Here is a 14,218-nt window from a genome sequence, read left to right as displayed (position 1 = left end):
GCCTATGTCCGGAGACGTGTCGATGAGTGTGGCCCGTTTGGCCTACCTCCGGAGACGTGGAGATGAGAGTGGTCCGTTTGGCCTACGTTCGAAGACGTGTCGATGAGTGTGGCCCGTTTGGCCTACGTCTAGAGACGTGTCGATGTGTGTGTGGCCCATTTGGCCTACGTCCAGAGACGTGTCGATGTGAGTGACCCGCTTGGCCTACGTCAGGATACCTGTCGATGTGTGTGTGGCCTGTTTGGCCTACATCCGGAGACGTGTCGATGTGAGTGACCTATTTGGCCTACGTCAAAAGACATGTCATGAGTGTGGCCCGATTGGCTTACGTTCGAAGACGTGTCGATAAGTGTGGCTCGTTTGGCCTACCTCTGAAGATGTGTCGATTGCATTTGATGTATGTGTGACTGCATTGCTTTATTAAACAAAAGAGATGAGTTGCAAGGGTAACATCAAAAGTAACTTGTCTTCAATGGAGGAGAGGGAGGCATGGCCGCCTGCTTGGAGTCGAGCTAATAGGCAAGGAGCTTCGTGGATAGTACCTCCGGAGGTGATGGGCATTCCGTTGTCTTGGAACTTCCTTCCCTTAAAAGATGATGTTGGGATCGTCTTCCATGACTGGATAGCAGGTGACAGCTTGGGAGACCTGCGCTTGTCGCATGCATGATCTTTCTCTTTTACTTCTTGATGGTCAGCTCGGGTTCTTCAAGTCGGCTAAGATTGTGTTGATCCGTATGACTTTTTTCGTGGAGGTTTGTTGGCAGCTGCATCACGATCTTTGATTTGCTGGATAGCCCCCTTTGTGATGAATTTCGTGCAATGGCCATCTCCGACCAGTTCTTCGAGGTGCTTTTTCCAGGCGAAGCAGTCATTTCTGTAATAACTGTGCCATTCATGGAATTCACAGCATCTACTGGTATCCTTCTTAGCTGGGTTTCCTTTCAAAGGCGATGGTTTCTTGAACCAAGGCATGTTCTTTACTTGGGCTAAGATCTGGTGTATTGGGATAGTAAACTTGGTATAGCTGTCGGCAAACAGAGCACCTCTCTGAGGTTGTAATCCGCGCTTGCCTCCATCCTTGTCTTTTATCATGTCGTTTCTTTGGCTTCCCTGCTCAACCTGTTGATCAGCTTGCTTGGCAGCTTTCTTTGCGGCAGTCCGATCATCGTCCCAAAGTGCATAGCGCTCTGCTGTTGCAAGGACTTCTACTAGTGTTTGGCAGGGAGAGATGGTTAGCTCGCGATACATCTCACACTCAATTGGCAAGCCCCTCTTGAAGGCCGATGACGCGATTCGGTAGTCACATCCACTGATGTTCGCCCTTTCTGCTTTGAGCCTCTTGATGTAATCTCGGAGGGATTCATCGTACTTCTTTTGCAGGTTGAACAGGTGGTCAAGGTTCTTCTTGATCGTCCTGTAAGAAGTGTATTCTTTAGTGAAGATGCGAGCTAGCTCCTTGAAGTTGCTGATCGACCCAACTGGCAGGGTGTGGAACCAGTCTTGGGCTGCTCCTAGCAATGTCATTGCAAACACCTTGCACATCAGCGCATCGATAGCCTTGTAGAAGATCATGATACTTTGGTAGTGTTTTAGATGGCTCTCGCGATCTGAATCCCCTTTGAAATGCGTGAATGAAGGAGTTGAGAATCTCTTTGGAGGAGCAGTCTGCTCGATGTCGACAGTGAAAGGCGTAGAGTTTGCTTGGTCTACCTCCCTGCATAGAGCATCTTCGAAATTTCCACCAATCTTTAAGTTACAAAGTCGGTCGTTTACGAGCTTCTCACCGTCCTCCGCGCTCATGGCTTGTTGCTCACGTTGGCGACCCCGTGATTCAGGCGAGGATGGTTGACTTCCTCGTCCACTTGAAGAAGTTGACCTTCTTGGTTGCCCTGCCCGTGAGGAAGATTGGTGGATTGAGCTTACGAAGATTCCTCCACGATTTGTCATCGCAAGTTGGTTCTCGAGCCGGTTAGTGAACTTCGGTCGTTGCATTCGTCAGGCAATCGTTCCCGAACTCGTGCCCCTTGTGAGCCTAGCCTTGAATGGGTCGTCGATCGGCTTAGAGTACAGCTTGTAGATGTCTGCATCTCGTCAGCTTGATCTCGTTCTCTTCCCTGCCAGTTTGTCTTTGACTGACTAGTCTGGGATCCCTCAAAATGCTCACGGTTATGCTCGCGGATCCTTCTCTCTTTGTCATGGGCTCTAAGGTTTTGACCCAAGTTGATCTGCTTGAGGAGCTGGCCAATTAAATTGTTTTGGTCTTCAACCCTTTGTGTAAGCTGATCAACTCGTCAGTTAAGGCTCACTTGACTGCGCGGGCCCAATGGCAGATGGGCTAGGGTTCCATTAGATGTGTATTCGGGTGCATACGTCAAGTGTGGTTGCAAAGGAGGGAGTGAATGGATTTGCTCCAAGACTAAGGAATGGCCCAAGATGGCATTGAGGTGGTCACGAATGGCGGCACTATCATGGGTGGAGACACCGGCACCAAGGCCTTGTGGTTGCACGACGGAGGAGGCCACGGGGCTGCGTGGCTGCGCTGCAATTTCAGCAGCCACATGGCACAGCTGCTGCTGCATTCCGGTTGCTATAGCAGTTGTTTGGAGAGGTTGCGTAGCTGCCGGAGGTGGCTGGACAGAGGCTGCTGGAACCCACCAGGAAGGTGCTGGAACACGCTGGCAGCCATGGGAGGCTGTTGGAAATCGCTGGGAAGCTGCTGGAATGCGCTGGCAGCCATGGGAGGCTGCTGAAACTGGCCGGGGAGCTGCTGGAACGCACTGGCAGCCATGGGATGTTGCTGGATCTCGCTGGGAAGCTGCTGGAAAGTGCTGGCAGCAATGGGAGGTTGCTGCAAATCGCTGGCAGCAGCTGTACCTCGTGGTGGCAGCAAGGCTTTGGCCGTTCCAGAGTGCACGGTCGCGGTGGTTTTGTCCCTAAGGCGTTTGCTTCCAACCATGGTTGTTTGGAAGGCTTTGGTGGATTGAAAAAATAGATTTGGAGCACGCTTTGAGTATATCTCGTGCTCTCAATGAAAGCACCAATTTGTGGGAGCAAATTTCCCCACGAGAATATTCGGTTCAAAAGATTCCCCTTTCTTCTTCGTCGCCTCTTTCTCCCTGCAAAATAGAACAAATAAGAGGACCACACCCGGGGGGTGTTGGCCAAAGACCCTCCGATGCCTAAATTAGATCAAGTATTTGTAAGAAAAACCCTAGCTAACTAGGGTACGGAGATGTGTTTAAGGTGTAAACTGGGCGGGCGGAGCCTTATGTAAAAGAGAGAGAGAAAGGAGGTGCCTAGGGTTTGAGAGGAATTTTCTGCAGAGTTTTCAGTAGACATTTCAGACGTACCTCAACCCTTGTGTGTGGCTATTCTTTTATAGTGGTCTTGGAGGCTAGGGTTTCAGAGAAATAATTCTGTAGATGGAAGGGAATTATTCCTCCCCTATTTGGAATTGATTTGATTAATTAGGGATTGATTTATTAGGGTAAATAAAATCCCTAATTGTGGTAGGTATCAAATCAAATCCTAATTCAATTAGGTAACTCCTCATTTATTGGGAATTGTGGTAGGAATCAAATCAATTCTCAACCTAATTAGGTAAAGTTCCATTTAATTGAGTAATCCCCAATTAAATTGAGTAACTCCCAATTAGGTTGATTAATTCCCAATTAGGGCAAATAATCCCCAAATGGAAGGAATTATTTGACCTAAAGTCTGATTTAATTCGATTCCCATAGTTTTCAACTACAAAATGAACTCAGAAATACAGAAGATTACTGAGCGTTTACAAGAGATATCTCGGCGAAAGGACCAGCTTAGTTTGAATATCATTACTGGGACGACGTCGTCCACTAAGGCACGTCAAAATTTACCTCCCACTTCCAGTGAACCAGATGGACCTGTGATTGGAAAGGATGAAGACAAAAGGCGGGTCATGGAATTTCTGTTGAAACAAGAGTGTCGTGCTGTAAATTTTGATGTAGTTTCCATTGTTGGTATGGCTGGAGTCGGAAAGACAACACTTGCTGCACAAGTGTTCAATGAAATTAATGCAACCCAGCAATTTAGACCGACTGCTTGGGTATGCGTGTCTGATGACTTCAACCTAGAAAGAGTGACAAAGCAAATTCTCGACTCAGTCACATCCAAACACTATCCTACAGAAGATTTCAATCAGGTTCAACAGTGTGGGAGCAAATTTCCCCACGAGAATATTCGATTGGAAAGATTCCCCTTTCTTCTTTGCTGCCTCTTTCTCCCTGCAAAATAGAACAAATACGAGGACCACACCCGGGGGGTGTTGGCCAAAGGCCCTCCGATGCCTAAATTAGTTCAATTGAATCGTTTAGAAAATAATAGCTAATAGAGTACGGAGATATGTTTATAATATAAACCGGGCGGCCGGAGCCTTATGCAAAAGAGAGGGAGAGAGGAGGTAGCTAGGCTCTGTGAGGGAAGATCTCTACAGAAGTTTTAGCAGTAGTTCTGTCATACCTCATCCTTATGCGTAACCAAGTATTTATAGTGGCCTTGGAGAGGTTGGTGGGGTTGGTGTAGTTGGTGAGGTTGGTGTGGTTGGTGTATTTAGGGATTAGGGATTTAACTGAATCCCTAATTAAGGCGAGGATCAAGCAACTCCCAATTTGATTAGGTAATTCCCAATTAGGTTAGGTAACTCCCAATTAGGTTAGGTAACTCCTAATTAGGTCAAATAATTCCCAAATTGATTGGCCTAATTATTTGACCTAGGGTTCATGTTTAATTTAGTTCCCACAAATGCCCCCCAGCTTCTGCATGGCACGTGGTGGCATGTAGGAGATGTGAATCAACTATTGGGCTGACCAGCTATAATTGGGCTTCCTTCTGTGACTTGGGCTCCTTTTGTAGATTGGGTTCCCAAATAGAGTGAGCTTTTGACTGTTCTTGGAGTTGGGTTCCCAATATGAATGGACTTGTGATTCCTTCTTGACCTAGGATGCCCAACCTGTGTAAATGCATGGCTTCTCTTCACTCTTCTTCACATCGCAAACTTAACTTCTCTACTTTCTAACTTGAGAGAGATCTTGGAGAATTTGTACTGTTTGTCGAAGAGAGGAGTCACCGTGCATCCTAAGGTAAGTCGAGCATGTATATTTCTTTTTCTTTGTCTTTTCTTCTTTTTTGCGGCCAAGGCCAGCTAAAGAAAGTCCGACTAGTTGTTGTCGTGACATGCGACGGTTGGCAGTGGGAGGCAGCTGTGGTGGAGTAGTTGCCCGCAGATAGACCAGCTGCTGCCTATCATCTCAGGTCTGGGCTAGAGCATGCTGGGCCTCGCACATTGCAGGCCACGTCAGCTGAGCGGGTATCAGGAGGAAGTTGGTGGTCTGCCCCCTGCCCAGGATGTTGAGAGATGGAAGCATAATGGTTCAGATTTGGATGACCTGCTGGTTGGGCAGAAGGAGTGTTCTACCGGACTTTCCTTCAAAAGGGAAGGCTGATGTCAAGTCTTCAAAAAATGAAGCTGCGACTTCGCTGGCGAAAGATGTGTCCCCGTTGAGGAAGAAGCCAAGGATCCCTTCTGCTGAGAAGACTCAAGTAAGAGTGGTTCCATCATTATCTGCTAGGGTCAAACATCTCGTTGGTGTAAATAGCAGGATGGTTGGTGGTATGCGTGGTGTTCGGGGTGTTCTACTTGAGCCTTATGCTGACAAGCTTGAAAACCATGATCTGCTTCTTAGAACAGCTCGTGCCTGATCTCGTTCTACCAAGCGTCAAAGAGATGCAAATATTCCTTTTTGAAATTTGAGTCATTTACATTAGTCAAAGGATGAAGATCGAAGTGGGAAGTCTGCTCATAATCCAGTTGTTGAGGCACGAGCAGTCAAGTGTGAAGTTGATTCAGTATAATTGACTCCTTTGGAGGTGAGGTTGGTGAAGGCTACGAAGACGAGAGAGTCATCTGCCCGGGCGAAGGGATTTTCAATGTCGGCAGTTGATCCCAAAGTGAACAAGTCCAGCCCTGCAGGGGATGAATGCGTGTTTGACCTGCTCAAGACGAACTTTCTATCAAACCCGTCCTCCTGTGCTGAGTTCGTCTATCACATTTGTCAAGTCGGCGATCTTGGCACCTTCTTGAGTATTTCCTTGGAAAAACAAAGGGAAGTGACATTTCATCTGCTTCAAAAAGGATTGGTTTTTGCTGTTGAGAATATCCATAATTCATCTATTATTGCCCCCCTTTTCTGCTCAGCTCAGCTAGCTAGAGAAGAAGAAGGCTGAACTGGACAGTAAGATTTTTGTCGAGCAGGCTTGTTATGAGAAGAAGACGTCTGATTTGAGGGCGATGATATTGAAGCTAAAAAGCTCCCTTACTGAAATGGATTCTAAGGTTAACTCTTCTGCTGCTGACTTGGCTAGTCGAAAAGATGCTTTCTTTCATCTCGACGCAAGAAGGCTGATATCTCCCTCATCTATGAGAAGCTTCTGGCTAGACTTCGCGCTTACCACAAGTCTGCAGAGAAATTCAAGTTTGAAGCCACCATAGATGCGTACAAGTTGGGCTACTTGCACTACACAAATGGGATTGCTTCTTTCTATGCAATTGAAAATGGTGACATTGAGGCGTTCTGCTCGAACTTGTGCAAAGTGAGCAGGTTAATGTTGTGAATATGGAAGGGACCGAGGAGGCGGTAGTTGAAAAGGATGGAGTAGAGGAGGACGTAGCTGATGAGATGGCAGCAGATGTCGGGGAGTAGGCAGGTGGAGCTGCTGAGGGCATGGCTGATCAGGCGGATGCTCAAGAGGCTGTATATCATGGGTTTCCTGTCGGCATCTCAGAGTAGATGAAGACTTCTTTATTTCTTTCCAGCTTTTGTAGTCTGCTTTCTTGTTTAAAATAATTGGTCCTGTTTGACCATCTTTTTGTTGAACTCAGCTAGTTGGTCACCTTGCTATGGAAATTTCAATTGCTTTTTCAAACTTCAATTCTCATAGTGATAGTGTCTTGTGAACTGCTTGAGCGTTTCTGGGTTGTGGCATGTCTAACCTACGTTCGGTGACGTGTCGATCAGTGTGACCCGTTTGATCCACATCTAAAAACGTCTTGACGAGAGTGGCCCGTTTAGCCTACGTTCGGAGACATGTCGATGATTGTGACTCGTTTTGCCCCCGTCCAGAGACGTGTGATTAGAGTGACCCGTTTGGCCTATGTCCAGAGATGTGTCGATGTGAGTGGCCAGTTTGGCCTAAGTTTGAAGACGTGTCGATGTGTGTGGCCCATTTGGCCTACGTCCGGAGACGTGTCGATGAGTGTGGCCCGTTTTGCCTACGTCCGGAGACGTGTCAATGAGAGTGGCCCATTTAGCCTACATTCAGAGACGTGTCGATGAGAGTGGCCCATTTGGCCTATGTCCGGAGACGTGTCGATGTGTAGGGCTAGTTTGGCCTACGTCTGGAGACGTGTCGATGTGTGTGGCCCGTTTGGCCTACGTTCAAAGACGTTTCAGGACGTGTTGATGTGTGTGGTCCGTTTGGCCTATGTTCGGAGATGTGTAGATGTGTATGGCCCGTTTGGCCTACGTCCTGAGACATGTTGATGAGAGTGGCTCATTTGAACTACGTCCCGAGACGTGTCAATGAGTGCGGCCCGTTTAGCCTACGTCCAGAGACGGGTCGATGAGTGCGGCTCGTTTGGCCTACGTCTGGAGACGTGTCGATGAGAGCGGCCCATTTGGCCTACATCCCGAGACTTGTCGATGAGAAGGGCCCGTTTGGCCTACGTCCGGAGACCTGTCGATGTGTGTGGCTCGTTTGACATACGTCTGTAGATGTGTCAATGAGAGTGGCCCGTTTGGCCTATGCCCAGAGACGTGTCGATGAGTGTGGCCTATTTAGCCTGCGTTCGGAGACGTGTCGATGAGTGTGGCCCGTTTGGCCTATGTCCAGAGACGTGTCGTTTGCATTTGTGAACACTCCATTATAAAGAAAAGCTTGAACATGTACTGATGTCTACGTGACTACATTGCTTTATTGAACAAAAGAGATGAGTTGCAGGGGTAACATCAAAAGTAACTTGTCTTCAATGAAGGTGAGGGAGGCCTGGCCGCCTGCTTGGAGTCGAGCTGATAGGCGAGGAGCTTCTGGATAGTACCTTCGGAGGTGATGGGCATTCCGTTGTCTTAGAACTTCCTTCCTTTAAAAAATGATGTCGGGATTGTCTTCTATGATTGGGTAGCATGGGACAGCTTGGGAGACCTGCGCTTGTTGCTTGCATGATCTTTCTCTTCTGCTCCTCGATGGTCAACTCGGGCTCTTAAAGTCGGCTAAGATCGTGCTGATCCGTATGACTTTTTTCATGGAGGTTCGTTGGCAGCTGCGTCACAATCTTTGATTTGCTGGATAGCCTCCTTTGCGATGAATTCCATGCAATGGCCGTCTCCGACCAGTTCTTCGAGGTGCTTTTTCTAGGCGAAGCAGTCATTTGTGTAATGACCGTGCCCTACATGGAATTCGCAGTATCTACTGGTATCCTTCTTGGCTGGGTTTCCCTTCAAAGGCGATGGTTTCTTCAACCAAGGCATGTTCTTTACTTGGGCTAGGAGTTGTTGTATCGGAATAGTGAACTTGGTGTAGCTCTCAATTGTTGGAGCACCTCCCTGAGGCTGTAATTCGCGGTTGCCCCCATCCTTGTCTTTTATCATGTCGTTTCTTTGGCTTGCCGGCTCAACCGGTTGATCAGCTTGCTTGGCAGCTTTCTTTACTGCGGTCCAGTCATCGTCCCAAAGTGTATAGCGCTCTGCTGTGGCGAAGACTTCTACTAGTGTTTGGCAGGAAGAAATGGTCAGCTCGCGATACAGCTCACACTCAATTGGTAGGCCCTTCTTGAAGGCCGATGACGCAATTCGATCGTCACATCCAATGATGTTTGCCCTTTCTGCTTTGAACCTCTTGATGTAATCTCGGAGGGATTTGCAGGTTGAACAAGTAGTCAGGGTTCTTCTTGATCGTCCGGTAAGAAGTGTATTCTTTGGTGAAGACGTAAGCTAGCTCCTTGAAGCTACTGATCAACCCAGATGGCAAGGTGTGGAACCAGTCTTGGGTTGCTCCTTGCAAGGTCATTGCAAATACCTTGCACATCAGTGCGTCGTTAGCCTTGTAGAAGATCATGATACTTTTAAAGTGCTTTAGATAGCTCTCGGGATCGAAATCTCGTTTGAAATGCATGAATGAAGGAGTTGAGAATCGCTTCGGGTGAGCAGCCTGCTCGATATCGAGGGTGAAAGGCGTAAAGTTCACCTGGTCCATCTCCTTACATAGTGAATCCTCGAAGTTTCCTCCGGTCTTCAAGTCTCGAAGTCGGTCACCCACGAGCTTCTCGACGTCTTCTGCACACATTGCTAGTCGACTACGTTGGCGACCTCCACGATATTGACTGACTTCCTCATTGTCCTTCGAGAGTCGACCTTCTCGCCTGCGCTGCCAAGGTGGCGCATTGGTGTATTATGCTTGTGAAGGATTCTCTGTAGGTTGTTGGTGAGAGTTGACCATTCATGGGTGAGCAGCGGAGCGCCTTTCTTCATGATCCTCATTGTGAGGGTTATCCAGTTGTCCTCCCTAGGGGCCTTGCCTTTCATGAATGCTCCTCTACGAGTAGATAGCTGAGCGTCTTTCTTCACGATCCTCATTGCAATGGTTGTTTGGCTGACCTCCCTGGGGACCTAGCCTTTGATGTAGATTTCCCTGTGAGCCCAGGCGGGCGTGGATGTCAGGTCGTGAGCCCAGCTTCTCTTGCACGTCGTTCCTTAGGCTCAACCTGGATGGTGACTTCGTCTGCTCTGAGTGTGGCTCGTGGATGCTTGCGACATGTCGGCAGGCCGATCACATTGTTGATCCTCGCCTTGTCTGCTTACTCATGCTCGACCTGCTTGGTACCCGTCGTGCTGCCTCCCGTCGCGTTCGTCCATCATTCTCTCTTCGCCCAGTTGTCCAAAGCCAAGGTTTTGAACCAAGCTTATTTGGTTGAGGAGTTGCCTCATCAGACTACTTTGGCTGTCCATTCTCTGAGCTCGCTGGTCAACTCTCAGACTAAGGTATGCTTGACTTCGTGGATCGGGAGGAGAGAAGTGTGTGGAGCGTGGAAGTAATGGAGGGAATGCTTGAAGCTGCTCCAAGACCGGGCCTAAGTCGGTGGTGGTAACGAGCCCGCCTTGATGGGAGGTTCCACCATATTCGGCAGCGGTGGCCAGTGCGATGGTCTCAGCTGGAGGTCCGGTAGGCGGCACGGTGGTGAGAGGTGGTGGTGCCACCATGTCGATCGCGGGATCGTGGGTGGAATGGCTTTGGGCCGTTGAGAATCTAGCCATCGCGGCAGTTTTGCCTCTCGTCTTCTTGCTTCCAACCATGGTTGTTTGGAAGGCTTCGGTGGATTGGAAAATTGGAGGAACGGATTCCTTAAGCACGCATTGAGTATAACTCATGCTCTCAATGAAAGCACCAATTTGTGGGAGCAAATTTTCCCACGAGAATATTCGATTGGAAAGATTCTCCTTTCTTCTTTGCCACCTCTTTCTCTCTGTAAAATAGAACAAATATGAGGACCACACCCGGGAGGTGTTGGCCAAAGGCCCTCCGATGCCTAAATTAGTTCAATTGAATCGTATAAAAAACAATAGCTAATAGAGTACGGAGATATGTTTATAATATAAACCGGGCGGCTGGAGCCTTATGTAAAAGAGAAGGAGAGAGAAGGTAGCGCGGCTCTATGAGGGAAGATATCTACAGAAGTTTTAGCAGTAGTTCTGACATACCTCATCCTTGTGCGTAACCAAGTATTTATTGTGGCCTTGGAGAGGTTGGTGGGGTTGGTGTAGTTGGTGAGGTTGGTGTGGTTGGTGTAGTTGGTGAGGTTGGTGTATTTAGGGATTAGGGATTTAAACTAAATCCCTAATTAAGGCGAGGATCAAGTAACCCCCAATTTGATTAGGTAATTCCCAATTAGGTTAGGTAACGCCCAATTAGGTCAAATAATTCCCAAATTGATTGGCCTAATTATTTGACCTAGGGTTCAGGTTTAATTTGGTTCCCACAAGCAGTATCTACATAAGGAATTAGCTGGGAAGAAGTTTTTAATTGTTTTAGATGATGTTTGGGGCACATGTAGCTATGGTCTATGGATGAAACTGCAGTCCCCCTTTCTTGATGGAGCAGCAGGAAGCAAGATAATTGTGTCAACGCAAGATGCAGAAGTTTCGAAAATGATGGGAGCTGGCACTCTAGTTCATAATTTGGAGCCTATGTCAAATGACGTTTGTTTTGAAGTATTTGAGCAGCATGCATTCAAGAATGTTAAAAGAGATATATCACCAAATTTCGAGTTACTCAAAGGAGAAAATTGTTGCAAGATGCAGTGGATTGCCTTTGGCTGGTAGGACTCTTGGCGGCCTTTTACTTCGTAAAGAGATGAATGAATGGGAGGAAATATTGAACAACAAATTATGGAGTCTATCAAATGAGCGTGACATACTTCCAGTATTAAGATTAAGCTATCACTATCTTCCTTCACATTTGAAACGATGCTTTGCCTATTGTTCGATACTTCCAAATGACTATGAATTTTGTGAGCAACAATTGATTCTTCTGTGGATGGCAGAGGGTTTGATTCAACCACAACCAGAACATAATAAGCAAATGGAAGATTTAGGAACTTACTATTTTCAGGAGCTCTTATCAAGGTCATTATTTCAAAATCAAGCAATAAAATCGATTTAAAATATGTAATGCATGACTTCGTTGTTGGTTTGACACAGTGGGCTGCAGGAGATATTTGTTTTAGATTGGAGGACAAGCAGAATAGCGATCATGTACAACTTGGATGTTTTACGAAGGCCCGCCATGCGTCCTACATTTCTGGTAAGTATGATGTGGTTAAAAGATTTGAGGCATTTTCTGAAGTGAAACATTTGCGAACCTTCCTACCACTTTTAGGTGATTATCCTTCGAATTATCTAAGTCGTAAGGTTACTTTTGATTTATTGCCAAAATTGCAATACTTGCGGGTGCTTTCTCTCAATGGCTATCTACTGACTGAGCTGCCAAATTCAATTGGTAAATTGAAGTATCTGCGGTATCTTGATCTCTCTCACACATGGATAGCATGTTTGCTTGAATCAACCACCTCTCTTTACGACTTACAGACATTAATATTGGAAGGTTGTCGTTATTTGGAGCCACTACCTCTCAACTTGAGGAATCTAGTGAATCTGCGTCATCTCAACAATTCACATGTAGATTCACTGAAAGCAATGCCTCCGCAACTAGGTCGGTTGACGAATCTACAATCTTTGCCTAATTTTGTGGTGGGTAAAGGTAGTGATCAATCGGGTATAAGAGAGATAGGGTCCCTATTCCATCTCCAAGGGACATTGCGGCTCTTAAGATTAGAGAATGTGATCGATGCTGAGGATGCATGGAGAGCCAACTTAAAATTCAAGGAGAGACTTGATGAATTGGTGCTAGAATGGTCGGATAACGCACAAGAAACTCAATTAGGCGTGCTTGACAGATTAGAACCTCATAGAATGCTCAAAATTCTGGGCATCAAGGGTTATGCTGGACTAAAGTTTTCGCAATGGATTGGAGATCGTTTATTCTCTACTATGGTTCGTGTAAACTTAAACAAATGTGAGAACTATAAAATCTTACCACCACTTGGACAGTTGCCTTCACTCAAAACGCTCTCTATTAGAGGAATGATTGCAGTGGAAAGTGTTGGTCCTGAGTTTTATGGAGAGAGTAGCTTGCCTTTTCCAGTACTAGAGGAACTTCAGTTGGCAAATATGCACAACTGGAAGAAATGGCTTCCTTTCGCACAAGATCAGGTTTTCCCTTGCTTGAAATTGTTTTCAATCAGAAATTGTACTCAATTGGAGGGTAAGGTGCCCGAGAACCTTGATTCATTAGAAACACTTGGAATTTTTAAATGTGAGGAATTGGTGATTTCAATTTCCAACTATAAACAAATTGGTCGATTATGCATGGATGGCTGCAAAGCGGTGGTGAAGGCAAGTGGGGTTGAGTTTGAGTTATTAGAGTCCTTGCAACTTTCAAATATTTCACAGGTGAGATTCCAAACAAGGGAATTGACCGAAGGATTAAGGAAGGTTGCAAATTTTAAGATTGGCGGATGTGAGGAGCTGACATCTTCACTGAAGAATGAGGATAGAGTATTGCAACACTTGATTTCTCTTGATCGTTTGGTTATTGAAGGAAACTCTTCCCTCCTTCAAAAGCAGGGAAAAGAAGCAAAGGAGTTGCTGCAATTGCAAATATTGACTTGCAAGCTTAAATATCTAGAATTAAACAAGTGTGCAAGTATTTCAAAGGTACCAGAAGGGTTGCATCACCTAACGGCTCTTCAAGAACTTCAAATAGTTGGATGCTCAAGTCTGGTTTCTTTTCCAGATGTGGGTCTACCTCCTTCCCTTGAAGTCATAAGGATTGACGGGTGCGCTTCGTTGTTGTATTTCACAAAATACCAGATTCCCCAAAATCTAAGAAGAATAGCGCTTCATTGTTGTAAAAGTTTGAAATCATTAGTACAGAAAGAGAAGGATAGTTCTCTTGAGCATTGAGAGAAGGAGGTATCATATGGGAATGTGAATCTCTAACGTCGTTATCATTCAGAGCCCAGTTGTTTCCCAAGGTGCTTAAAGGCCTTCACATATCCGGTTGTAAAGAGCTGCAATTAATAACGTCCGATGGGTTCGCCCACGACAACATTAATTATTGTCTTGAACGTATCAGCATCATATTATGCCCAAATCTGAAATCGTTACCAGAGGGCCTATGCCACCTCACCAATCTTCAAACTTTAGAGATTTATGATTGTGGGAGTCTGGTTTCCATCCCGAGCCTGAGTGGTGAGGGTTTGCCTTCGCTAATAACAACAGCCACCTCCAGCCTGAGACAAATCAAAATTGAAAACTACAACAAATTGGAGATGTTACCGGACATGCGCAATCTCAACTGTCTTCAGGAATTGAATATTGATTACGGTGAAGGTTAGAATACTCATACTATAATCTGATTAATTTGGATTATTGGTAGATGGAGCTCAGGTAAGAAGAGAAAACAGAGAGAGAGCTTGGAGAGGAAGATGAGAAAATTGAGTCTATTCTCTCACTTAGTCACGCACAAGCTGTGCAGCAAAATATATCTGTTGGGAATAGAATATTCCCAT

The 14,218-nt window shown here is 46.2% G+C and overlaps 1 protein-coding gene and 1 pseudogene across 1 annotated transcript; one reads left to right on the top strand and one right to left on the bottom strand.

Annotated features, from left to right (window-relative positions):
• On the bottom strand, positions 715 to 1,947 carry LOC109947297. The gene has a single exon (XM_020557230.1). The coding sequence runs from the start codon at positions 1,945 to 1,947 to the stop codon at positions 715 to 717; it is 1,233 nt and encodes a 410-aa protein (XP_020412819.1).
• Positions 3,755 to 13,610, top strand: LOC109947296 (annotated as a pseudogene).

This window comes from Prunus persica, chromosome G2, assembly GCF_000346465.2.
Source record: "Prunus persica cultivar Lovell chromosome G2, Prunus_persica_NCBIv2, whole genome shotgun sequence".
NCBI lineage: Eukaryota > Viridiplantae > Streptophyta > Magnoliopsida > Rosales > Rosaceae > Prunus > Prunus persica.
The sequence above is the reverse complement of the archived record's forward strand: the minus strand, read 5'-3'. Positions and strand labels throughout refer to the sequence as shown.

Excerpts from the sequence above, each read along its gene's own strand:
- LOC109947297 (XM_020557230.1), bottom strand. The coding sequence starts at position 1,947 with ATGACAAATCGTGGAGGAATCTTCGTAAGCTCAATCCACCAATCTTCC.